The 27,346-nt window shown below is 37.1% G+C and overlaps 1 protein-coding gene across 3 annotated transcripts in view; it reads right to left on the bottom strand.

The window, feature by feature from the left end:
* Positions 1 to 4,203: 4,203 nt before the first annotated feature.
* Positions 4,204 to 27,346, bottom strand: part of PDCL2 (phosducin like 2) — a 38,862-nt gene continuing 15,719 nt past the window's right edge. For all 3 annotated transcript variants that reach the window (XM_082728660.1, XM_082728659.1, XM_082728661.1), the window contains 5 exons: positions 26,494 to 26,614; positions 25,841 to 25,931; positions 13,425 to 13,568; positions 7,365 to 7,573; positions 4,204 to 4,402 (listed from right to left, as the gene is read on the bottom strand). In XM_082728660.1, the coding sequence (XP_082584786.1) occupies positions 4,245 to 4,402; positions 7,365 to 7,573; positions 13,425 to 13,568; positions 25,841 to 25,931; positions 26,494 to 26,524 (633 nt within the window). In that variant the 5' untranslated portion in view covers positions 26,525 to 26,614 and the 3' untranslated portion in view covers positions 4,204 to 4,244. The remainder of the gene's footprint in view (positions 4,403 to 7,364; positions 7,574 to 13,424; positions 13,569 to 25,840; positions 25,932 to 26,493; positions 26,615 to 27,346) is intronic.

Genomic DNA, 27,346 nt, shown 5'->3' with positions numbered 1-27,346 from the left:
GTAATAGAACCTGGCACGTAAGAGATCTCATATAAGTGTTGGCTAGTATTTTTTTTAAGTAGGCTCCACATCCAATGTGGGGCTCAAACTCAACCCTGAAGAGTCACACCCTCAACCAACTCCGCCAGCCAGGTGCTCTTAAGTGTTGGCTGTTACTAATGATAATCAACTTTTGTGTAATTCTTAAGTCTCTTGCTCAAATTCTTCCCCTAGTTCTGGGTCCTGTCTGCCCTTTCATAATATTTCTCTTATCCATCCTTTTGTAGGCATTACTAGTTTCACCACTATAGTTCAAAGTAAATTGGAAGATAGGAAATTTAAGATATGTGTAATTGGTAACATACAGAAAGCTTGTGGTCTTTTTTTTAAGATTTTTATTTATTTGACAATATTTCAATTTGAAATATTTCAATTTGATTCAATATTTCAAATTGAAATATTGTCAAATATTTCAAATTCCTAATCATGGTCAGGATACCCTGTTTAGCCCTTGCTATCTCTCCAATCTCATGTTCTCCCATTTTCTCCTTTTCCCATAACACTCCCACCCAGAAATTTCCTTCACTTCCTTGCTAATCGCCCTGTTCTCTGGCATTGGTACATGCTGTGCCCTTGCCTAAACCACCTTCCTACCTATTCTCATGGCTGATTCCTCAGTCTTCATGTCTCCAAGTTCTAACTACCCTATTTTTTTTAAGGTTTTATTTATTTATTTATTCGACAGACAGAGATCACAAGTAGGCAGAGGCAGGCAGAGAGAGGGGAGAAATCAGGCTCTCTGAGGAACAGAGAGCCCGACACAGGGCTCGATCCCAGGACCCTGGGACCATGGCCTGAGCCGAAGGCAGAGGCTTTAACCCACTGAGCCACCCAGGTGCCCCCTAACTACCCTATTTTTAAGTAGGGGTCTCTCCTACCTCTCAGTTGTCCCGCCCTCCCCCACAGAGTACCCCCAGTTACTCTCTGTTGTTTTGCCCATCTTTCTTCCATAATACTAAGTTCCATGTATATTTGACATTTGTTTTCTCATTTACTAACTAATATCCCTGCCATCACAGGGTAAACTCCAAGAAGCAAGGACTGTGTGTTTTGTCCACCCCTGAATTTGCAGCATCTATTTCAGTACCTGAGGTGAATGAATGAATGGATGAATGAATACATGAAAGGTAAAACATACTAAAAAGATGATTTTTAGGATTATCTTTGAATCTTAGATTATGAATGCAAGCAGATTATAATCCTATGAAACATTAACCTTAATAATGTGTTTTAAAGGGTGCCTGGGTGGCTCAGTGGGTTAAGCCATTGCCTTCAGCTCAGGTCATGATCTCAGGGTCCTGGGATCGAGTCCCGCATCGGGCTCTCTGCTCAGCAGGGAGCCTGCTTCCCTCTCTCTCTGCCTGCCTCTTTGCCTACTTGTGATCTCTCTCTCTGTCAAATAAATAAATAAATATCTTAGAAAATTTTTTTAAATGTGTTTTAAAGTACAAAAGGGAGATAAACTGAAATCAAATAGCAAAATATGATAACTCTTAATAACTAAGAGTGCAGAGGAACAGTTAAAGAAGGCATCAAGGAGCACCAGGGTGGCTCAGTAGTTAAGTGTTAAGCGTCTGCTTTCTGCTCCGGTCATGATCTCAAAGTCTGGGATCAAGGCCTGCATAGCATCCGGCTCCTTGCTCAGCAGGAAGCCTGCTTCTCCTTCTTCACCTGCATGTGTTCCCCTCTTTCCCTGTGTCTCTTTCTGTCAAATAAGTAAAATCTTAAAAAAAAAAAAATGCAAGATGTCTTTAAGGGGTTTGATACTGAGTGCTGCCTAGTCACTTAAGGATCTCATTAAAACAAAAATTGCAATTCAGTTCGTCTGGGATGGGGCCTGAGATTCTGCGTTTCTAAGCAGCATCCGAGAATGCTGCAAATTCCAGGACTATACTTGGACAAACGCACACTGTAAAGTCGGGAAGGGAATTGCATGGCTGGCAGCAAGGAATAGAGAAAAATCCTAGGTTGGGGTATATGAAATATCCATTTTTTATAGATCCCAAACTTAACTTGTTGAATATTGGCAATTAAAAAAAAATTTTTTCAGTTTGTATCCCATTAAATAAAAATCATTCAATAAAATGGAAAACAAATACTAAATCATTTCTCCGCATTTTGACATTTATACCCTACTGAAATGAGAATGTGTCAATGAAAGAGCATATGGAAGTAACACTGACCCACACCGGCCCCTGTGAGGACTTGCTGGAGCAATATGTGTTAGTTTAGGCATGTGCACACACACGCTTCATTTGAAAAAGACTGACTGGACTCACAGCCACTTAAAATATGCTAGAATTTTATGATTTTTACAAATGTTTAAGTCTTCATGAACTGTTCTTATGAATAAAAACTTACTGCCACCTGGTGGATTTAACAGTTGGAAGGGAAATCTGTATCATTTCATTCAGGTATCTTAAATACTGTACTCCCTCTGTTAATTTTAACTTAAAACAAATACGTATTTACTTTAAAAAAATTTCATTTAGTGGGACCTTTTTCATTTGGTTTTAACTGGAGGTAGGATAATGTTTGTATTTATATGCATTACGTGGTATTAAAGTTACATTTTAACCTTATAATGTGGCTTTTCATTTCCACAACTTTTATCCCTATTTAGAAAGATATCCACCCATTTGTTAAAGAGAATTTTAGGAGTTGGACCAGTATAGGTTATTATTTCTCATACATGTGTGCATAATACCATAAAAAAAAAAAAAAAAGACCATCTTGGGTCCTGGGTGGCTCAGTCGTTGGGTGTCTGCCTTTGGCTCGGGTCATGGTTCCAGCGTCCTGGGATCAAGTCCCACATCGGGCTCCCTGCTCGGTGGGGAGCCTGCTTCTCCCTCTCCCACTCCCCCTGCTTGTGTTCCCTCTTTCACGGTCTCTCTCTGTGTCAAATAAATAAAGAAAAAAAAAAAAGACCCATCTTGTGCAACCCTCAACTTTCCCTCCCTTCATCCCAATATGTACGGTTTCAAAAGCCCTTCTTAGCTGTCTCAGAAGAAAGCGATCTTCCCAATCCTTTGCAAAGTTAAATCATTTGGTTTTACCTTACCTGGTTACTGTATTCAAATCTGTATTTAACTTTCCTCCCACTTCCTCATGATCTGACGCCTCTGTGATTCCTATTCCTCCCACCCGCAAGAGCAGCAGTCTTTTCTTGACTCCATGTTGATCTGTGTCAATTCTTGCCATTTTATTTTTGTAACTTAGTCTAGATTCTCTCACAAACATCAGTGAACATCCACAATCAGAATGATGGGCCATCAATACAAAGTAGAATAAAATGTTATTGAACTATTACATGCTGGATTTACCAGCCTTTTCTCTAAAAGTGGTGTTCATTACTAAGCCAAGATAAAACATCCTACAGGTCTTCTGCAGTGTCCTAATTTTGTATACTTTTTCATCTTGAATTCCTCTGTGATTACTATTAAAACATAGGAAAGCCTCACAATATATTTTTCTCACTTCTGATTTAGAAACTTCACATGTCATGTACTTGTGATTCTATAGTCTATCAGTGAGAGTACTTAGTAATTTTCTAACTTCGTAACAGAATTATCAAAAACAATAATAATGTGTCCAGCTGTTTCTTATGTACTTTTCAGAATCCTTAAATTGTGTTTTTCTATTGAGTGGTTAATTTTTTTTAACCGGTAAGAGATTTCGAGGTAAAAAATGGTCATAAATTTAAGTATTTTCAGTCAAGCTCCCTAAATAATAGAGTTTAAAATCTGTTGATATAGTGGCACCTAGCTTGCTTGGAGCATGTTACAATCTCAGGGTCATGGGTTCAAACCCCACATGGGGTATGGAGCTTACTTAAAAAATAATAATAAAAATAAGAAAATAAAAATAAAATCTATTGATGTAAATGAAATTTCATGGTCATCTTTCATTATGTTCATTCATAGGCCTCTTTGGGAGTAAGCGACACAGAGGACCTGTAATATCTGTGCCTTTATCCAAAATGGATCCAAAAGATGATAAACCACAGAAAAATATTAAGGGTTTAGTACAAATTCTGGTTTTGTTGAGGGCAATAAATATTCTGAAATATGTGAAAGTTTTTGAAATGATATATAAGCTATAATTCTAATATAAAAATGAAAATAAATCCATAAATGTTCTGATCTCTGATTATAAAGGCAGTGACAACAGTATATAAATACTTTGAAGCTATTTATTAAATATTTCTATTTGGTATCATCATTATCACTGTTTGAACTATTAGTGTCATCATAAATAGAAGTGTTTCTAATTGAAGATACCATCACATCTACAATGTCTTTTTTGGGGTTTTCTTCTAAATCAGTCTGTATTGCTCCAACTTCTGCTAGTTTCCATTCAAGTTCTGCAATAAATAACCCATCATTAAATCCAGTAAAAATCTTGGAAAATGAAAATAACTTATGTGACAAAGTAACTGATACTAATAAAATCAATGTATAAATGAAGATATATTTAGAACTGACTGACAAAATACTACAATATCAAAACACATGTTGGATACAGCAAAGTTAAAGGGAGAAATTGTAGCTAAAATGTTTATTGTAAATTGACTGAAAATAAGTGGCTTAAAAGTTCAAATCAAGAAACTAGACAAAAAAAAGGTAAGAAAATAAGAAAAATAAAATTAAATAAAATAAGAAAAGCTAAAAGAGGAATATAATGAGGAAAAGGCCTAGCAAAAGTAGAAAAACTAAATCAGTATAGGTGACCAACAAAATCAAAAGCTCATTCTCTGAAAAAACTAACAGATATACCTCAACAAAACTTATCATAAAAGGAAAGAAACCAGTTCATATAAGGAATTTACATGGGACATAACCAAAGTAAAGATTCTAATATGGCTATAAGACTATGAGAAATTTATGCCAAGACATGTAAAAACTTCAATGGGAAAATTTTAACAAAAATAAAAATTACCAAAATATATCTGAGAGAGAAACCAAAAGAATTGAGCTGATAACCAAAAACCCCAATCCCTATAAATTCATCATTACGTCAAATTTATTCTTAAGTACTATATGGATGAACAGAACATTTATGAGGCAAATTATAAACACACCTCTTAGGAAAATTACAAAATATGTTATAAAATGTAATATATACATATATGAGGAAAATAACAAAAGACATAAAAAATAAATGATGAGATATATCTCATTCATGGATTGGAACATCCATTGTTATTGGATATCAAATCTTCAACAAATCATCTATAAATATGATTCTAATAACAGGATTTTTCATGTAAGTTGACTAATTCCAATATTTATATGAAATTTTGAGAAAGACTTGTGCTGCTAGAGACAACTAGATTGTTATAAAGCTGTAGTACTAAACACAGTGCTATTGATTGATTTGAGGATAGACAAATAGACTTCAGAAATGAAGCATTTTTGGAACCAGGAAAAGTAACATTAGCAAACATTAAAAATCAGTGGGGAAAACACCTCTCATACATTAGGACTGTTACTATACATAACACATACACACAGAGAAAACAACAAGTGTTTGTGAGGATGTAGAGAAATTGGCACTCCTGTGCATGGTAGGTGGGAGTGTGAAATGGGGCAGCCAGTATGCAAAACTGTATGCTGTTTTTCAAAAACTTAAAATAGAATTACTGTATGATCCCAACAATTCTACTTCTGAATATATACCCAAAAGACTTGGACTAGAACAGAGTAGTTGTAGGTCTCTGTTCATAGCAGCATGATTGACAAAAGCCAAAAGGTAGAAATAACCCAAGTGTCCATGGACAGATGAATGGATAAACAAAATATGGTCTAAACATAAACTGGAGTATTATTCAGCCTTAAAAAGGAAGGAAACGCTGACAGATGCTATAAAATGAATGAACCTTAAGGACATTATGCTAAGTGAAAATAAGCCATCACAAAAGACAAATACTGTATGATTCACTTATATGAGGTATGAGTATAGTCAAATTCATGGAGTCAGTAGGTAGAGTGGTGGTTGCCAAGACTGGAGGAGAAGGGATGGGGAACTATTGTTCCGTGGGTATAGAGTTGTAGTTATGTAAAATGAAAAGAGTTCTAGAGATGAATAGTGGTGATACTTGCACAACAGTGTGAATGTACTTAATAGCATTGAACTATATCCTTAAAAATGGTTAAATAAGTCCTGGGTATGTAATGCACAGCACAGCATGGTAACTATAGTTAATAATGTAATAATGCTGTATTATACATTTTTGTAAAAATGGTTAAGATGATAAATTTCATGTTATGTGTATTTTACAATTTAAAAAGTTGTTTAAGTATATAAACACATACCCAAACCCCAAAACATGGACCAATAATACACTATTCATCTTAGTGATTACCTGTAGGGAAATAAGAAGGAGAATGGGACTAGGAATGACAATATAAGTAACTTCAACTATATCTGTAATGTTTATTTGAACAACAAACAAATAGCTCAAACAAAGGAATAAGTGTTCACATTTGTTATTTTGGGGCAGTAATCAATTACATGAATGTTTGCTATATTATTGTTTGTACTCAAGCATTAATTTCTTTAATTAGAAGGGTGAGGTTCAATGGCTTCCACATGACGGTATGAGAAAAAGATTTTAATAATATAGATTAAAGCAATTCCAAGAAATGACTAGATCAAGGATATGGCCTTAGAAGTAGCTTAGCACATAAAAATTATTAAAGAAGTTAAAAGTATAAAGTACTGTGCTATGAAAAGAAAGGGACTTGATTAACTGACAAAATCAGATAGTATGTGGATAAGTGAAAGATAAATTGTACAGAGAAAATATGCTATAGATATTTAGTAGAGAAGAAGAAGACAAGATTATGAGTCCATCCAAAATCACATAATGAGAGAAATGGAAACCTAGGAGAACCACAAAGGAATAGGGTATGGGAGAGAAAACAAAGAATGGTAGGGTGTTTGGGGTACAGGGAACATATGAGTCAAGGAATAAAGGCACAAATGAATAAGGAGTTTCTCCAGTAGTGGTTGAAGTACAGCTTGGCTGGAGCAGAAACTAGAAAACATTGAGTAATATAGTTGGGTAAGTAGGCTAAAATTTTCAAGCAAAGATTCTGTATTTTTAACTTATTTCACAGAAAGAACTATTAAGGATTTAAGCAAGTAGTTGTTGTAGTAAGAGTACTATTATAGGAAAATTAATTGGGAGGCATACAAGAAGAGACTAGAAGGGAGAGAAAAACACCTTATATTTTATGGAAATAAACTTTCATGGTACTTGTTAATTTATGGAAGTTTTCACTTGCTTTTTTAAATAAACATTTTAAAAATAATACCATTACCTTCTAGCTTGAGATTTATCCCTCCACATTCTATAATTCCAATGAATTTGCCTTCTATCTGACCGTTTTTATAAACAAAAATTGTTGGTAAACAATTGTCATGGTAGTGTTGAATACAGCTATTCACAATGGCTTTAACAAATTTAGCTTCTGGAAACTTTCTTGCCAGGAGACTAAGATGCTGGTTAACCAACAAACACATTGGGATGCTAAAAAGAGAAATAGCACACAATATCTTTAAAAACAGACTACTTATCTCAGTCTAACAGAGTAAGTGAAACATCTCCATGACAAAAATGTGCCTTTGAATAGTCTTTTTTTTTTAATTTATTTGTTTGACAAAGAGAGTGTGTGTGGGTGGGGGAGGGGCAGAGGGAGAGAATCTTCAAGCAGACTCCCTGCTGAGTGCAGAGCCCCATCCCTTGACCCATAAGGTCAAGACCTGGGTGGAAACCAAGAGTCGGAAGCTTAACCAACTTGAGCCACTCAGGTGTACCTCTTTGGATATTCTTTTAATATAACAGCATATCAACTCTCCTCCTCCATTGCTACCTTTAGTAATGATAAACTACAGAGTCCTCCCATATTTATTGTCAACACAATTATAGCCTGGGAGTGAAGCTTGCTACCGTGGGAATTTGATGCCTAACTAAGGCTAACTACATCTGACCTAGCATCAGTTTCATGAAGTTAGTTCCCAGTTTATAGGACCTAGGAAAAATAAAACAAGACAGGGCACTTCTAGAGAATCTTTGGCAGTTCTGAGATGAAACAAGGGATTCCAACACTTTCCACCACCTTGGGCTTATTCCCACATGAGATTATGACATCCAAAGTGTTTCATCTCAAACTTCCTTGAATTTCTTGACTCTAACATACTTCACCCACTTTTCTTTGACATTCCACTCTATGCAGCATGCTGTTCCCCATTATCCAGAACTATTCCCCAACAGCTAATCAGCCGGACTGGCTCAGTTGGAAGAGCGTAAGACCCTTGATCTTGGAGTCAAAAGTATGAGCCCCATGTTGGGTATAGAGATTACTAACAATAACTAAACTTTAAAAACTTGATTGGAAGTGTGACCAGAACCTGCAATTCTTTCTGCTATCACGAGACTCCAAAAATACCCATTCTTCAATTAATTCCTTTTCTCTTTTACTCACTCACAGCCTTATCAAACTTTCAGAGTCAATCCTTTATCACATACTCATTTCGCATGGGACCTTTCTCTGTTATTTTGCGATCTCTTTAACTGCTTCTTTCAATTTTCTCCACTTTCTATAAATACAAGTTACTAAATTTTTTAAAAGTTCTTACAACTCTGTCTCCTTCAAATAACTACTCCCCTGTTCATAGCCCAAATAAAAAGGAAAATAATAATCTCTATGCTCCATTCCTTTCCTTTCTTGAAAGGTTTTCCCTCTTTTTGGCTTTTGTGATAACACCTTTTTTACCTCCCAGTGCAAAAAAAGGCAGTTTTATTAAAGCACAGGGACAGGACCTGTGGGCAGGAAGAGCTGCTGTGATAACACTTTCTATTAATTTCCTTTTTATTTCTTTGGCTTCCTTCTTCTATGACTCAAATGTAGATGTTCTTTGTGATTCTGTCCTGGATCCTCTTCTCACACTAGACACATTCACTGTGCAATCTTACCATTCTGATATCAACATATTGATGAACGTCATCTCCCCTCCTCCCTCGAAGAAAAAAATATATATCCGTATATATTATACATTTCTTCTGTATTTTCTTGGGTTGTTGCTGAGGCCAAAAATCTCTATTCTCTACAACATCTAATCGGTAATCAAATCATGTTGCTTCTACTTCCTTATCTCATACCTAAGCTCTCCTCTTTTTCACCATTACCTTTCTCCTTTCCTTTTTTTTTTTTTATTAAAGATTTTATTTATTTGACCAACAGAGATCACAAGCAGGCAAAGAGAGGAGGAAACAGGCTCTGCCGAGCAGAGAGCCCGAGTGAGCAGGCTCAATCCCAGGACCCTGGGATCATGACCTGAGCTGAAGGCAGAAGCTTTAATCCACTGAGCCACCCAAGTGCCCCCTCCTTTCCTTTCTTATCTGAGCTTCATTAAATTGTCCTAAGTGGTCTGTTTCCAGTCTTGGTATCCCAAATTCATCCTTGACCTTGCTGACGAAGGGAGCTCAGCATGAAATTCTCACCATGCAACAATTGCCCTGCCCTCAAGCTTAAGATCCCTCAATGGCTCCTCACTGCCTTCAATATAAAGTCTGGGCTCCTCAGTGTAGCTTTCAAGGTTCTCTGTGGTCTCTCCAGCATTCAGGGGCCAGAATTTAACCCCAGAAGAACTGTAAAATATAAGGGAGACTTCTGCACTAGAATGTGAGATTAGGGCCTAGTTATGATATTCAAGGCTTAAAATATGCATTTGGCATAGGAATGATGTAGAGACCCAAAACTGGAATTTGGACACAGGTGTAAGACTGAATAAAGTAACAGTTAAGGCTGACCTGAAGCTCAGCCACTAAGCTTGCTGGCCCAGGGTGATTAGATCCCCCTAGGGGACACCAGGCAAGCTGAGCCTTCACTTGGATGAACAGTAAGTCCAGTTCTATAATTTTAATGGCAAATTTAATGGCAAAAAGACATTAAAATTACAGAACATAAGAACCTACTTAAAAAACAAACTCTTGGGGTGCCTGAGTGGCTCAGTCCATTAAGCCTCTGTGTTGGGCTCAGGTCATCACGATCCTGCGTCCTGGATTGGAGCCCTGCCTCAGGCTCCCTACTGAGCAGGGAGCCTGCTTCTCCCTCTCCCTCTGCAGCACCCCTGCTTGTGCTCTCTCACACACTCTCTCTTTCAGATAAATAAAATCTTAAACAAACAAACAAACAACTCTGTTCCTGTAAAATTTATAGAAGGCAGCTAGAAGGGGCGCCTGGGTGGCTCAGTTGCTTGGACGACTGCTTTCGGCTCAGGTCATGATTCCGGAGTCCCGGGATCGAGTCCCGCATCAGGCTCCCAGCTCCATGGGGAGTCTGCTTATCTCTCTGACCTTCTCCTCGCTCATGCTCTCTCTCAAATAAATAAATAAAATCTTAAAAAAAAAAATAAAAATAAAAATAAAAAAAAACAAACTCTTGGGGTGCCTGAGTGGCTCAGTCCATTAAGCCTCTGTGTTGGGCTCAGGTCATCACGATCCTGCGTCCTGGATTGGAGCCCTGCCTCAGGCTCCCTACTGAGCAGGGAGCCTGCTTCTCCCTCTCCCTCTGCAGCACCCCTGCTTGTGCTCTCTCACACACTCTCTCTTTCAGATAAATAAAATCTTAAACAAACAAACAAACAACTCTGTTCCTGTAAAATTTATAGAAGGCAGCTAGAAGGGGCGCCTGGGTGGCTCAGTGGGCTAAAGCCTCTGCTTTAAGCTGGGGTCATGATCCTGGGGTCTTGGGATCGAGCCCTACTCGGGCTCTCTCTACCTGCCTTTCCTCCTCTCTCTGCCTGCCTCTCTGCCTAGTTGTGATCTCTATCTGTCAAATAAATAAATAAAATCTTAAAAAGAAGGCAGCTAGAAATGCAAATCTATTTAGCAGTTATACTCTACAATACGGAAAGTTACGAGTCAATCCATTATTAAAAACTAGGCATTTGGGGCACCTGGGTGGCTCAGTCATTGGGCATCTGCCTTCAGCTCAGGTCATGATCCCAGGGTCCTGGGACTGAGCCCCACATTGGGCTGCTGCTCAGTGGGAGGCCTGCTTCTCCCTCTCCCACTCCCCCATTTGTGTTCCTCTCTCCCTGTGTCTCTGTCAGATAAATAAATCTTAAAAAAATAAAACACAAAATGAGTTTTCTAAGGACTATTTGTCACACAAGTAATTATTTTATTAATTTGATTATAGATTAATTTTCTTAAAATGGGTATTTTATACCAACACATTAATGCATTATCTTAATGTCAAGAGAAATGAATATTTTATGCAACTATCTTAGACGATTGAACCTCAAAAAATCTTCCAGGGTCACAGATACTTAAATTATTTAAAAATGCTTATTCTTTGAGTCCATCAGAGGAAATGAGAGTTTGAAACAGCCTAGCTGAAACTGTAACACATTTAATCTCTTCATTGAATTTTTGAAAATTATTTGTCCAATCTAATCATTTATCTAGAAATAACCATCAAAGTAAGTAATTTTATGCTGTGGTATGGGCATTCAGAACCAGCATCCATTCTGCTAATCATATTGGGTCCCAGAAAAGACACTCAGTGAACCACCTCAGTATGTAACATTTCTCACACAGAGATCCCACTATTGTAAATGTCAGTGTGCCTCATACTTCCTGGTGAGGAATCAAAATCAGCATCATTTACGAACTGGTTTAACCAGCTAAGTGGTACAGGAAAAGTGGGAAATGATTCTTTTTAAGGCTTTCAGCTACTCAAAAATTAATTACTAAGCATTTTAGTTACAATTACAGTAATGTCTTCTTTAATGGGACATGGCGTCCTCTCAAAATTTGTGCGAGAAACTGGTAAGCTGGTAAACAGCAGGGCTCTAATTTGCATAAATTGCTCTGTGCAGAGTTTCTGTGAGGATCTGAGGAGAGAAGAAATTTTTTTTTTTTCAAAGAATGAAATGACAACAATGGGGGAAACTCTTGTGGCCTCTGTTCCTGGACTGGCTTGGAGCCCAGGCAGAGTAGCAGGGACCCAATGCTGGAGAGATCTGTGAAACTCTGGGAGCTAGCAGTGTCTCTGTGGCACAGAGTTGGGGAAAGTCCACTCTACCCAGTTACTACTGTATACTAGGCTGGTAGGTCAGGGGACATTTGGGTTATACTTAGTACAAGTAGGCACTAAAAATTAATTGATTTAGGAGCATAGGGGAGTACGAAGGCATTGTTCCGTTAAAAGAGACTTAAAAGACATGATATATCCAAATGCACTGCATGACCCTTGACTGGATCCTTCATTAATTATTAATTTTGGAATTATTAGTAATTTTGTTAGGTGAGAAAACAGCATGACGGCTATATAGAGAAATGTCCTTATATTTTGAAGATGCATGCTGAAGTACTCAGGAAGAAAGGTTTATGCTGTATATAATTTACTTTGAACTGATTCTGCAAAAAATACACATGCACACACCTACATATAAATAAAATCATACAAAAGTGGGGAAATATTCATTTTTTAATCTACCCAGCTGGCCTTTAGGGTGTACATTTTATCATTCTTTCTACTTTTCTGTATGTTTGAAATTTTCCATAATAAATTTAAAAAAATAACTGCCTAAAAGTGTTATTTTTCTCCTCTTTTTTTTTAAGTGGATTTATTTAAGTAATCTCTACACCCAACATGAGGCTCAAACTCAACCCTGAGATCAAGCACTGGAACGCTCTTCTGACTGAGCCAGTCAGGTGCCCTGAAAGAATGCTATTCTCCTAAAAAATGTAACAAGTTCTTTAAATTAGACATGAAAACATAATAAAATACCTAAATCCCTGAAGCCCATTACTTCCTACATACATGTATGTTTATGTTAAAAAGAAAGCCACAGGCCCAAGGTGGAATCACTTGCCCCCGGGATAGCAAAGACTTAATTACAGTTTCAGCCTCTCCAGGAGTGATATCTGGAATTTTCTGGTCAGTACCAAATGAGGTAATCTGTTACATGAGCTCTCCATTCCCCAAAGGAAGATGAGGTGATCTATCTAATTAAAAACCCCTCCTGTTCCCCCTAAGAGAAAGTCACTTTGCCTGAAATAATCCTTTCTTTTCTTTTACTAATAACTTCCTGTCCCGCCCTCCTTGCTATAAAAACCTTCCATTTTGTACAACTTCTTGCAATTCCCCTCCACCTGCTGGATAGGATGCTGCCTGATTCATTAATCACTTAATGAAACCAATTAGATCTTCAAATTTACTTGGTTAGATTCTGTTTTTTAATATTATATATGCTTTCTTTTCTTGAATAGGCTTTGTTATATGCTTTATAAAATCTCAAAACCAGACATAAATATCTTAAAATACTCCTAGTATATTAATATTTTGCAAAAATGTTATGGTAATTACCTTGATCTGTATAAATGAATTATAACTGATACATCTTTTTCTGCATTTGTGACTTCATTCACGTACTGATTTCCAGAAATTTCTCTTAATTCCCCAAATTTTTGTTTTTTCCTAAGAGCTTTCCATTCCTGTAACCGCTTTTCTCTGATTAAAAAAATGAAATGGAAAAAGAAAATCATTATAATCTTCAGGCCATTCCTAGATATAGTAACAATTTAGGGCAATGAATGTGATGCTAGTACCTATCAAACACTTTTAAAGAATGGTAGAATAACTATTAGTGGTATTATAATACCAATTTTTCTTTTCTTTTTTTTCCCTTTTTTAAGATATTTTATTTATTTATTTGAGAGAGAGAGACCACACAAGCTGCAGGGAGAGGCAGAAGGAGATGGAAAAACAAGCTCCCCACTGAGCAGGGAGCTAGACAAGGGCTCATCCCAGAACCCTGGGATCATGACATGAGCTGAAGACAGACACTTAAACGACTGAGCCACCCAGGCACCCCCTAATTTCCCTTTTCATATGGGCATTTGTGTTACAGGTATTGCAAAGAATAAAGAGTTAGCTATTGCCTTTTAAATTTATTTTTATTTAAGACTAGGTCTTAATCTTAGCTATAGAGAGTTCATTTAAACATTGAGCCAACAAATTCTCATACACAGGTTAAACACTTAGTAAGGAATATACATTAATAATAGCTGACATTTATTGAGTGCTTACTATGTTGCCAAGCACTGTTTTAAGCGCATTACATTAACTAATTTATCAAGTTAGTACTATTATTACCCTGTTTACATGCTCTTAACTATCATGCTAAACTGACCTTCAGTCCAAAAGCTTTGCAAATATGTATAATTACTTGTTATACTTTTATTGCAGGAAGAGAAATAATAGGGAAGAGTGATTACTCTAAGGTGAGACTAAACTGAGTTTAAATGCCAGCTCCCACTTGGGAGTAGCATGAACTCAAGTTATTTAATCTCTCTAAACTTCAGTTCCCCAACAGCGAATGGTAATAATATTAATACGTACTTGCATAAGATTGCTGGGGATTAATGAGATATTGCATGTAGATGTCTTACGATGGTGCTGAGCACACAGAGAGCATTCAGTACGTGTTACCTAGAGAAATTTGCCCTCCACAGAGAACTTGGAAACTTTGTTAAACAGCTGTCAAAATTTACATGTTTTGGGCACCTGGTTGGCCCAGTGGATTAAGCATCTGACTTCCGCTCAGGTCATGATCCCAGAGATGTGGGATCGAGCCCCACATCAGTCTCCCTGCTCAGTGGGGAGCCTGCTTCTCCCTCTCCCTCTGCCTGCTGCTCCGCCTACTTGTGCTCTCTTTCTCTGTCAAATAAATAAATAAAATCTTTTTTAAAAATTTGCATGTTTTGATTTAGTTGTTGAATGCTTGGATTTATGAAGCACATTCAAATGGTTTCTGACACATCCGCAAGTTTCTGAAAAGTTACTGATTCTATATCTCTAAGTTATCTGGGAGTACATGCTCCATTCTTTCTCTGTGTATTAACTATATTTTCTTATTTTCTGCATAATTAAAAAAATTTTTTTAAGTAACCTCTATATCCAACATGGAGCTCAAACTCACAACCCCAGGATCAAGAGTCATGTGCTCTACTGACTGAGCCAGCCAGTTCCCCCATTTTCTTATTTTCTGTACTGATGCTCTGACATCTGGGACCTAGCTGATCCTGGAGGGACTGCCTCTCCCAGGACTAGGTAATTTCTAAAGATAGCAAGTAACCACTGCAGAACACATTGCTTAAAAGCAAACCAACCAATCCAGAGCCCAATCCCTCAACCGCCTCCTTTATTGGCCTGAGTCACTATTTCTATTCCCTAAGCGTGCCTGCGCCAAGAGTCAGACAACTGGGGACAGCTCCTACAGCCCAGAGCCTGACAAAATTATACAGACTAGCCAATCCTAAATCTGCTCAGCCTGTGTGGCTTGCCTTTTCCACGGAAATCACAGTGAAGTGCTGTGTCCATACTATCACCTCACTCCTGCCTCTTAGCCAACTCTGGTGCTTCCTTCTATGGCCCTGAGTTGCAGGGCCTGCCTGCTGCTCTTGAGAACTGAGTAATAACCTATCCTTGCAATGGCAATTATTTCCTGTTCCGTTGGCATGACCATACCTGAATAAATACAAAATCCCAGGTATATTTTAGAACACTCTGTCCTTATTTCACGTATTAGAAACATGTCAGGTAAAACCACTCACTTTACATAATGAGTAAGCCAAGCAAAATGAAGCCTAGAGGAGAATGCCAAGAAGAGGAATACAAACCTAGGGCCTTTTCACAACTTTCAAACTGAGGTCCTTCAGTTTTCTCTCTATTGACCCAGATATTCAGAATTTACGGTTACTCCAAAAATCTCTTGGGAGCCCTATTTTGTTCACTATGAGTATTTAGCATCACTACCATTAATTCCTCCAATTTGATCTCACTGGCTAGATCTACCAAAAATTTCAAAAAGCTTTCTTTCCAGTGATGGGACCACACCCTACTTCATGGTGTGACTGTCAGTGACTTCTCTTCCTCCTCTACTCCCGCACCTTCTCCTCATTTTTCTTTGTTATTTCAGTGGGTTGGGCAGGGATATTCACAAACACCCAGGTTGTTTTTGTCATCAGAAAGGGACGCAGTGTTCAATGGCCAGCATTTTTCACCTAGCAATCATTATCAGTTGGGATTCAGTCACAAAACCAGAAAGCCCTCCAGCCATTTTAAACAGGCTTAATCTGGGGGATTAAGCGCTGTACCCACGAGGTGTAAAAATAAAGATTCTAGGCTGAGCTACCAGGAATGACTCCCAAAACAACACTGAAAACTGGTCTGCCGGGGGATAGCTTTCTCTGCTTGCAATCCAGAAACTGGGGAATCTGGAACTACTGTTTCAATGTGTCCTGCTGTCAGCCTACACTGGAGATCAGAAAGCCATGGCAGCTACTGTTGTCTATAGGGATCTCGCTCCTTCGCAAAGACTGGAAGAAAATATTTGCAGAAGACACATTTGATGAAGAACTATTATCCAAAATATACAAAGAACTCTAAAACCTCAACATTAAGAAAGCAAACAACGTGCTTTGGAAAATGGACCAAAGATCTTAACAGACAACTCACCAAAGAATATGTTAATGACAAATAATGGTATGAAAAGATTGCTCTACATCTGTGTCATCAGGGAAACGTAAACTGAAATAGTAAGAGACAGCTATGTATCTATTAAAAGGGCCAAAATTCAGAACACTGACACCGAAAAATTGAGAGGATGTGGGATAACAGGAGCTCTCATTCATTGCAGTGGGAATATAAAATGTATACCTTTTGGAAGACAGTTGGAGGTTTCTTATGTAATTAAACATACTTATACCATATCATCCAGCTATCACACTCCTTGGTATTTATGCAAAGGAGTGAAAACTGTGTGTACACAAAAGTATGCATGTAGGTGTTTATAGTAGCTCTAACGTTTATCATTGCCAAAATTTGGAAGCAATCAAGATATCCTTCAGCAAGTGAATGGATACACTGTGGTACATCCAGATAATGTAGTATTAGTCAGTGTTAAAAAGAAATAAGCTATCAAGCCATGAAAAGACACAGAAGAACCTTAAATGCATATTACTAAGTGAAAGAAGCCAATGTGAGAAGACTACATGTGTATGACCCCAGCGATATGGCAATCTGGAAAAGGCAAGACTACAGAGATAGTAAAGAGATCAGTGGTTGCCAGGGATTGGCAGGTGGTAGGGAGGCTGGCAAATGAGCAGACATGAACATTTTCCAGGCAGTGAAAATACTTTGTATGATACCATAATGATGGGTACATGTCCTGCATTTGTCCAAGCTCATAGAAAACACAACACTAAGGATGAACTGTAATGTACACTTTGGACTTTGGGTGATTGTGATGTATCAATGTGGGATCATCAGTTATAGTACATCTATCACTCTCGTGGGAGATGCTGACAATGGGGGAGACTATGTATGTGCTGGGGCAGGAGGTATATTGGAAATCTCTGTATCTTCCACTCAGTTTTGCTGTCAATATAAAACTGCTTTAAAAAAATTCTTAAGGGTTGGGGCGCCTGGGTGGCTCAGTGGGTTAAGGCCTCTGCCTTCAGCTCGGGTCATGATCTCAGGGTCCTGGGATCGAGCGCCGCATCGGGCTCTCTCTGCTCAAGCGGGGAGCCTGCTTCCCTCTCTCTCTCTGCCTGCCTCTCTGCCTACTTGTGATCTCTGTCTGTCAAATAAATAAATAAATAAATCTTAAAAAAAAAAAATTCTTAAGGGGCACCTAGGTGGCTCAGTTGGTTAAATGTTTGCTTTTGGCTCAGGTCATGATCTCAGGGACCTGAAATGGAGCCCCACATCAGGCTCCCTGCTCAGCAAGGAGCCTGCTTCTTCTCCTCCTCCCCTGCTTGCTCGCTTGCTCCCTCCCTCTCTCTCTCTCTCATAAATAAATCTTAAAAAAATAAAAGGCCTAAAATTTTTCTGTTGTTTTGGCTATAATAAGGAATTTACTTTAAATCACCACTATTAGGATGACTACAGAATTTTCCCTTGTTAATAACTTTGAAAGGTTACATGTTCCTTTTTCCTTTGAGGTGACAACAGAGATACGAAAGTAATACCAAAGTTGGTGGCAATTAGAGTTGGACTTTTGATATGGAATATGGCAGTGGGAGAACTTCCACACAGAGTATCTCTCTTTAATCTTTAGGGCAGAGATTGGCTGGGTGGTCACTGGTATAGCTTCCTCTTCCAGCGCTCATGGGAAGACTACATTGGCCAGCTTCCCTTGCAATTAGATTAGGCCTAGGAGCTTGGATTATGGCCAACAGGAGTGAAAGTGATATGTGCATTTCTGTGACTCACCCCTGAAATGTCCTATGCTGTCACTCACATTATCTCCCTAGTCCCCAAGCCTGGAGGGAAAGGATTCTGACCTGATGAAGAGAACCTAATGAAAACAGCCCAGATTCCTAGTCATCATCCAAAGGAGAGCTGCTCGGGAGAATTACAGGACACACACCACCTGTGGGTGAGGAACTGTCCTGCCTAAAACCATTGAGATCAGTTGTCTGTTACAACAGCATTAATCATCTCAATAAATGCTGCTGACACAAATGATTATATCAGTACAATTGCTATCCTTGAACAATCTTTGCATTCCTTGAATAAACTAATTATTCACTCTAGGTGACTATTTTAATATACTGTTTTATTTGCCAATATGGTATTTAAGGTTTTAGCACCTATGTTTTACAAGTGAGACTGGTCTAAAGCAATGCTTTTCAAGTTAAGACATGTGGACATCCTATATGATAATCACTTAGGCACAGCAGATGGGCATATTCCTAAGATCCAACCCAAATTTACTGCATATTACCTCTTGATGCTGGCCTCAGGAATGAGCACTTTTAAGCTTTATAACATGGACACTACTAACATACACAAAGGTAAAGAGACCCCAGATGTATGCATGGCCTATCCTCTTGCATCTCCACCCCCATTAACTTCCCATCTCAAGAACTATTCTGAAACAAATGTAAGACATCATGTAATTTCATCTGAAAATATTTCATTACATATCTCCAAAAGATGAGGATACTTTAAAAAATTTAATTCACATGGCACAATCATACCTAAAACAATTAATTCCTTAATATATTCAGGTATTATTCAAACAATCCTATTCTAAAATACATAAAATAGCCATAAAATTTACCATTTAACCATTTCCAAGTGTTCAGTGGTACTGAGTACTGTAACCATTTTTAAAAGTTTGTTTATTCAAATGTGGATCCAAATTATATTTATAAAAGTGGTTGTTATATCTCTTAAGTCTCATTTAATCTACAGATTCCTTTCCATCCATCCTTCTTCCTAGCAATAAAATTCAACTATTTAGAGTTTAGGTCAGTTACTTTTTATAAATTTTTGATCTATTGATTTTAAAGAGAGAAAGAGAGAGAGAAAATGGGAGCTGGGGAAGGGGCATAGGGAGAGGGTGATGGAGAAGCAGATTCCCTGCTGAACACAGAGCAGACCTCGAGATGGGGCTCCAACTCACGACCCTAAGACTATGATCTGAGCCAAAGTCAAGAGTCAGACACGCAATGGACTTAGCCACCCTGGCACCCCCAATTCATTGATTTTTAAAAGATTCAGAAAGTTGTGCATCCATCACCACTATCTGATTCTAGAATATTTTTACTAACCCCCCAAAATCTAATCTGTAGTTATTCCCTATTCCCCCATCATAGGCCTTAGTAATTGATAATCTACTTTCTGTCTCTATAGATTTTCCAATCCTGGGACATTTTGCATAAATGGAATCATATAAAAATGTGGCCTTCTGTCACTGGTTACTTTCACTTAGCATAGTATTCTCAAGGTTCAGTCCTATACCATGTGTCAGTATCAAAATCCTTTGCCTGGCTAAATAAAATTCCATTGTACAGGTACACCACACTTTATCCACTACCCAGTTAGTTGAGACATTCACATTCTTTGTATTTTTTTGACTATTACAAATAATGCTGCTGTGAACATTCATGTACATGTACATGTTTTGTATATATATCTACCTCAGAGTAATTTCTGGATCATATGATAATTCCATGTTTAACATTTGAAGAAATTCCAGACTGTTTTTCAAAGCAGTGCACCATTTTATATTCCCACCAGCAATTTCTGAGGGTTCCAGTTTCTCCACATGCTCACCAACTCTTATTGTATTCTTTATAAGCACCCTAGTGAAAATGAAGTGGATTCTCATGGTTTTGATATGCATTTCCCTAATGACTAAGTTGATCATCTTTTCATATATTTATTTTCCATTTGTATTTCTGCTTTGGAGAAATGTCTATTCGAGTCCTTTGCATGTTTTTAAATTGGGTTATTTTCTTTTGTTGTTGAGTTCTAGGAATTCTTTATGTATTCTGGTTAGTAATCCCATATCCTATATATAATTTGCAAATACTTTCTCCCATTCTGTGGGTTATCTTTTCACTCTCTTGACAGTGTCCTTTGCACAGAAGTTTTAAAATTTGATAAAGTCCAGTTTATCTATTTTTTCTTTTGTTGCCTGTGCTTTTGGTGTCATTTCCAAGAAATCATTGCCAAATCCAATGTCATGGACACTACTCCCCTTCCATGTTTTCTTCAAAGAATTTTATAGTTTTAATTCTTACATTTAGAATCTTTTAAATGCAATTCTTATATTTAGGTCTTTTAGGTCTTTGATCCACTTTATTTTTTGTTTATGATACACCGTAGGAGTCCAATTTTGCTCTTCTACATGTGGAAATCCAGTTTTCTCAGCACCATTTGTTGAAAAGATCAAATGGTCTTGGCACCGTGTTGAAAATCATTTGACTGTATATAGGGAGGTTTCTTTCTAGGTTTCCTATTCTATTTTGTTGGTCCGTATGTCTAGCCTTAGGTCATTGCTATGTTATTTAGATTACTGTCACTTTGTAGTAAGTTTTAAAATCAGGAAGTTTGAGTCCTCCAACTTTGTTCTTTCTCAAGATATCTTTGGTTTTCAGAACATGGATTATGTTTCTTTGTATTCATTTTGCCCACTTCTGCTCTTAATTGGAGATCAGCTGGACTAATTTAAAATACACTTAAACTATGCAATGTTAAGTGCCTGACGTGACACTTTTTAATTTTCGTATAAGTGCCTGACATTAAGCTCTTGATTGCTGAGGCACCCATGTCAAAAGATAAACATCTTGAAAAACATACTGCCAGCAGTATGACACAGCTACAAGCAAAACAACCAGATAAGGAATTAGGCTGCCCCCACCCATGAAGATCCCTCTTTCAGACTAACTTCTGCCATTTAACTCTTTTTTGTGTTCCTTTATGTGACTTTCTCCCTTAATTCTCCCTTCACTGTTTCTTTTTTATTTAGTTGATTTTTATAATGTGCCATTTTAATTTGCTTCTTTTCTGTTCTTTATTCTTTTAGTTTTTTCTTTGTGGTTACCTTAAAGATTAAAATTAATATAAAAACCTACTGTGAATAATACCAACTTAATTTCAGTATCACACAAACACTCTGCTGGTATATACTTCATTCTTCCCCTTTTATACTATTATTGTTACAACCTACATTGTTATATACTGTCTGTCCATTAACATCAATTTACAGCTGTTGTTTTATATATTTACCTTTTAAATCATACAGGTAAAAATAGAGTTAAGAACCAAAGTTGAGTAATTCTTTTTTATTTACTTGTGTAGTTACCTTTACCTATGCTACTTACTTCTTCAGAAGGCTTTGAGTTACTGTCTAATGCCCTTTAATTTCAGCCTGCAGGACTCCTTTAGCTAATTCTTTAGGGCAATTCTAAGAGTAACAAACTCACTAAGCTTTTATCTAGGAATCTCTTCATTTCTCCTTCACTCTTTTTTTTTTTTTAAAGATTTTATTTATTTATTTGACAGACAGAGATCACAAGCAGACAGAAAAGCAGGCAGAGAGAGAGGAGGCAGCAGGCTCCCTGCTGAGCAGAGAGCCCGATGCGGGCTCAATCCAATGCTTGCTCAATCCAACGACCCTGGGGTCATGACCTGAGCCGAAGGCAGAGGCCTTAACCCACTGAGCCACCAAGGTGCCCCCTCTCCTTTACTCTTATAGCATAGTTTTGCCAAATGAAGAATTCTCAGTTGACAGTTGTGTGTGGTGTTGTTTTGCAGCACTTACAATATATCAACTGGCTGACTTCTGGCCTCCAAGATTTCTGATGAGACACTGACAGTTTTTTGTTTTTATTTTTATAAATTTTTAATTTTTCTATAAACATATAACGTATTTTTAGTTCCAGGGACACTGACAGCTTTATTAATGGTTTCTCATATGTGACAAGTCGCTTCTCTCTCACTGATTTCAAGTTTCTCTTTTTATTTTTTCATAGCTGATTATGACGTATCTGTTTGTAGGTCTCTTTGAGTTTCTTCTACCTAAAATTCATTGAGCATCTTGGTTTAACAGACTTATGTCTCTTCTCAAATTTGGGAAGCTTTCAGACATTATTTCTTCAAATATGCTCTCTAGCCCTTTCTCTTCTGCTGAGATTCTCACACTTATAAATTGGCTCACTCAGTGTATCGTAAGGCCAATTAGTGAACAGTAGGCTCTGTTCACTTTTCTTCATTCTTTTACCTTCTCTTCCTCAGACTCAATAATTTCAATTGTCTTATCTTCAAATTTGCTGATTTTTTCTTCAGCTTGTTCAAATCTGCTTTTGAAAGCCTTATATATATCTCACTTCAATTTTTATTGTACTTTTTATTTTCAGAATATATTTTTTCATTCTGTTTTATAATTTCTGTCTCTTTATTGCTATTCTCACTTTATTCATATGACCCTTTCCTATCTTTGTCCATGTCTCCCTTTAGCTCTTTAAGCAACTTTAACTTAGTTGGTTTAACGTCTTTGTCTAATAAGTCTGACATCTGGGCTTCTTCGGGTATACATTGTATCAATTTATTTTCTTCCTTGAATGGGCCATAATCTTCTGTTTCTTTGTGTGTCTTGTGATTTTTTTTTGTTGTTGTTGAAAAGAACACTGGATTCTTATAATGTGGTAACTCTAGAAATCAGACCCCTGCCTCCCATGATTTCTTATTGTATGGTGTCTCTGTGCCAGGGATCAGCCTGATATAAAAGCACTAAGGTCATCTCTGGTCTTTTCTGACCTTTCATCTTCCCCAAGCCTTTCTAAATTCCCTCATTTATAGAGTAGTTCTTGAATGCCCCAAAACAAACAAACAAGTGAATAGATATGGCCCCTTTAAATCCTCTGGAAGCTACCTGAGCCAGTAAAACTTGATACCATGGCAACAACTCTTTGTGCCTATACCTCCACATTCCAAAGCAACAATTCATAATCAGAACATCAAATGATATTGAGGGCAGAGTTTTTATTGTCCACTCTGGCTCCAACAAGCTGTGCCAGAAACACAGGCTGCTGTCCAAACAGGGTTGCCTACCGTGGGGGTGGAATGAGGGATGGGTAGCTGATACCCCACTGAGGACTGAAATCAACCAATACTAACTACAACTTACCAGCTAAACTTTATCTTGGAAGCTGCAAGTATTCGAACAGACTCCAGAGTTCCAAAGCTGTAGCTTGAGATCGTTTCTGCAGTACAATAGTTATCTAGGTGGACATATGTCTTCCTGGAGCTTTCTAATCTGCCTTCTTTCCTGATGTCAGCTTAGTCAGTTGTTTTTTTGAAAGTCTCTCAAATTTGGGTTTCTCTCATATATTTTTATAATTTGACAGAGATTATGAATTATTGACAAGGACACTACATAGGTAATGTGTCCTCCTCAGTGTGTCATATCTGGAGTTACCTGATGTCAATATATATTATTGGTGATGTTAACCTTGATCACTTCCATAAAATGGGCTCTGCCAACACTCTACACTGTAGACTTACTACTTCCTTATGATTACTAAATATTTTAGAGGAGAAACTTTGAGATTATGAAAGTATCCTTCTATTTAAACTTTCCCCACTTATTTCAGCATCTGTCAGCAGGCCTGGCCCATGGGGAATTATTACTCTGGTATTCTGATGGGTTTTTTTGTTTGTTTTTTAAGATTTTGAGAGTGGGAGCGAGAGCGAGAACACGAGCAGGGGAGGGAAGGGGCAGAAAAAGAGAGAGAGTGAGAAACAGACTCCCACTGAGCAGGGAGCCTGATGTGGGACTCAATCCTGGACCCTGAGATCATGCCCTAAGCCAAAGGCAGACACTCAACCAACTAAGCCACCCAGGTGCCCTTGACAATGATTTTTCAATTTTCCTCATTCCATCTAACACTAATCTAATACTATACTGGAATTTTCAGTGAAAAAGAGGTGTTACTTTCTCTGAATTTTTTCACATATCAAGTTATTTATGTCACTAGGGAATTCTGGATATTTATTTTGTTATTCAGTATTATAAGTATTTATTTTGTTGTTCAAGTTGTTCCAACTATGGCCATTTTCTGATCTTTAGTTTGGCTCCTATACCTTTAAAACGCTTGTTTTCTTTAGCATTTCTTTACTTTCTGGCACCACAAGATGCTCCAGACTCATACTTTACTCAACTCACACAGTGTTCTCCCAGGAACAAAGATTCCTGTTATTAAAGAATAGCATTTATAAAACAAGAGCAAAGAGCTACCAGACTATTCCTGCTTCTAAACCAATTCACTGTTGTTGGGGTTGTTGTTGTTGTTGTTTTTCATTTTCATGTTAAAACAAACCATTCTTTTTTTTTTTTTTAAGATTTTATTTATTTATTTGACAGAAAGAGTGAGAAAGAGAACACAAGCAGGGGGATTGGGAGAGGGAAAAGCAGACTCCCTGCTGAGCAGGGTTCTCAATGCCCTGCTTGATCCCAGGACCCTGGGATCATGACCTGTGCCAAAGGCAGACACTTAACAACTGAGGCACCCAGGCACCCCTAAAACAAAGCATTCTTAGGGTTAATCCCACTTGATCAGGATGCATTGTTCTTTTTTAATTGCTAGATCTAATTAGCTAATATTTTGTTTAAAAATTTTGTGCTTATATTCATAAGAGGTATTTTTCTGTGACATTCAGGATAAGTTGAAAAAAATATATATCTGTTCTAATTTCTGAAAGAATTTATTTATGACTGGCATTTCATTATTTATTGTATGATAGACATTATCTTAGATGGAAAACTGTGGCTCCTATTGGTCTTTTATTTTTCACTTTACTTATTTTCCACTTATATTTTCTACTTTACTTAAATGTAACTTGATGAAGTTCCACTGTATATCATTGGATAGTTTTGTTTTTTTTTTACTTAAGCAAAGGCAAAAATATCAAGAAAAAGATTCCCATCTTCTATATAGTGAGTTGATTTTAAAATGTTCTTAAAAGGACACCTGACCAGTCAGTTGGTAGAACATGTGACTTTTGATCTTGGGGTTGTGAGTTCAAGCCTCATGTTGGATGTAAGGCTTACTTTAAAAAAAAAAAAAAAGGGACAAAAAACTAAAATGTTCCTGGGGCAGCTGCGTGGCTCAGTCAGTTAAGCATCTGCCTGCAGCTCGGGTCATGATCCTGGGATCTTTGGATCAAGACTTTCCCAAAAATCAGGCTCCCTTGGTCAGTGAAGAGTCGGCTTCTCTCTCTTTCTCTGACCCTCCTGCTCGTCCTCTCTCTTTCTCTCAAATAAATGAATAAATCTTAAAAAGAAAAAAAAAACTAAAATGTTCTTAATAAAAACTCGTTTTGTTCTTTTAAAAAATCTATTCCATAGGAAAAATCAGATTTTGTTTGTTTTTTTCTTATACTTTTCCATTCAAAAACTAAGTTGCCCAAATAAATCACTGTACCTATATATTTCAATAGCTCTCATATCTTCTTCATCAAATTCATCTTCAGCTTCCTTTAACTGTGCAAGAGTCATCTTTTCATATGGTTTAACTAAAACAAAATAAATTATAGATAACTGAATTATTTAAAAAGCAGTTTTTACTTTATAGTCACATGGCTAGAAAATACAATGTATAGATAAATGGAGATAAAGAATATCTTTAATGTTGCAGGTTCTCCAATATATGAATCTACTTTCCAGCTGACTGCTTCAGCTTTGTTTAAAGTATGAATTTCCCTCCAAATTCACAGAACTACCAAACTACATTAAAGTAGATGTGAACATCAATTAGACACCATAAATTTAGATTTCCCAAGTACTCGAAAATCTTGACAAATGAAACAAACACACTACACACATGATCAAAATAGAAGATAATCACGAGGTGAAGGAATATGGCAGAGAAAGTCTCATTAGGTTAGATTCCAGGACATTAAAGCTCTATTACTAACTAGCTTATGACATTTGACAGATCAATTAAAAATTTTATGTGTCAGCACCCTAATTTCAAAAGTATGGGTGGGATTTCTAATGTTCTTTCTCCCTCTAAGTTTATAAAATACACTTTCACTATCATCATCTCTATCCAGCCCACTAAATGCATAACTGTACCCATTGCTTCTTTCTGTAAACGTAAAACCATTTCTTCAATTTCATCTTTTGGCTCTTCTTTTGGAGGAAGAATGCCAAAATCTCTTAAAATTTCATTCCATTCTGTATCTTCATTTGGATCCTATTAAAAAAAATAGAAAATCTATTAACACAGTTGTACATTTTAATATGTGTATGTGAAATTGATATATAGCATTTTCAACGATGCAATTGTTCAGGAGCTCTATGATAAGTAGACAATTAGTTTCAAAAACTAGAACAAAGTGACCTACTTTATCCTCACTTCCCAGCACTAGCAGTACTACATACTTCAATAAATAGGATACATCCTCTACCCTCAAAATTATCCTGAGATGCTTAATAAAAAATCAATTTGGAACACATATATCAAATATTAATGAAGTAAACTCATAAATCATGGAAAATTCTCTGATGATTACAGAAGGCAAACGAATTCACACCATGCACAAATACTGTTTTGTTTTTCTATATAGGCCTTTAAGACCTCCAGGTGAACACGCTTCTCTTTTCAACTATATAGCTTCAAGGGACTCTCACTCCCAGGCTAAATGTTAGAAGAAGCTAGGAATTTTTCCATATTTTAAATTCTAATTACAGTTTCTTTCTTAAAAGTTAACCTTGTTTTCCTCGTAAATTAGACTTTGATATTTAATTTGCTTCTTTTCCAAAAGTTGTAGTATATTAACTCTTTTCTTTCTGGTCTGCTGCCCATTTTCTTTGGTATTTCCAGAAGAAGAGAGAACTTTTTATACAGGAAGGAATACTATGGCAAAGTATTTGATGACCCTGAATGATCTCCACATTCTGGTATTCAAATCCTTCCACAGCCCCC

Source organism: Mustela nivalis (genome assembly GCF_964662115.1).
Source record: "Mustela nivalis genome assembly, chromosome: 4".
NCBI classification, from domain to species: Eukaryota; Metazoa; Chordata; class Mammalia; order Carnivora; family Mustelidae; genus Mustela; species Mustela nivalis.
The sequence above is the reverse complement of the archived record's forward strand: the minus strand, read 5'-3'. Positions and strand labels throughout refer to the sequence as shown.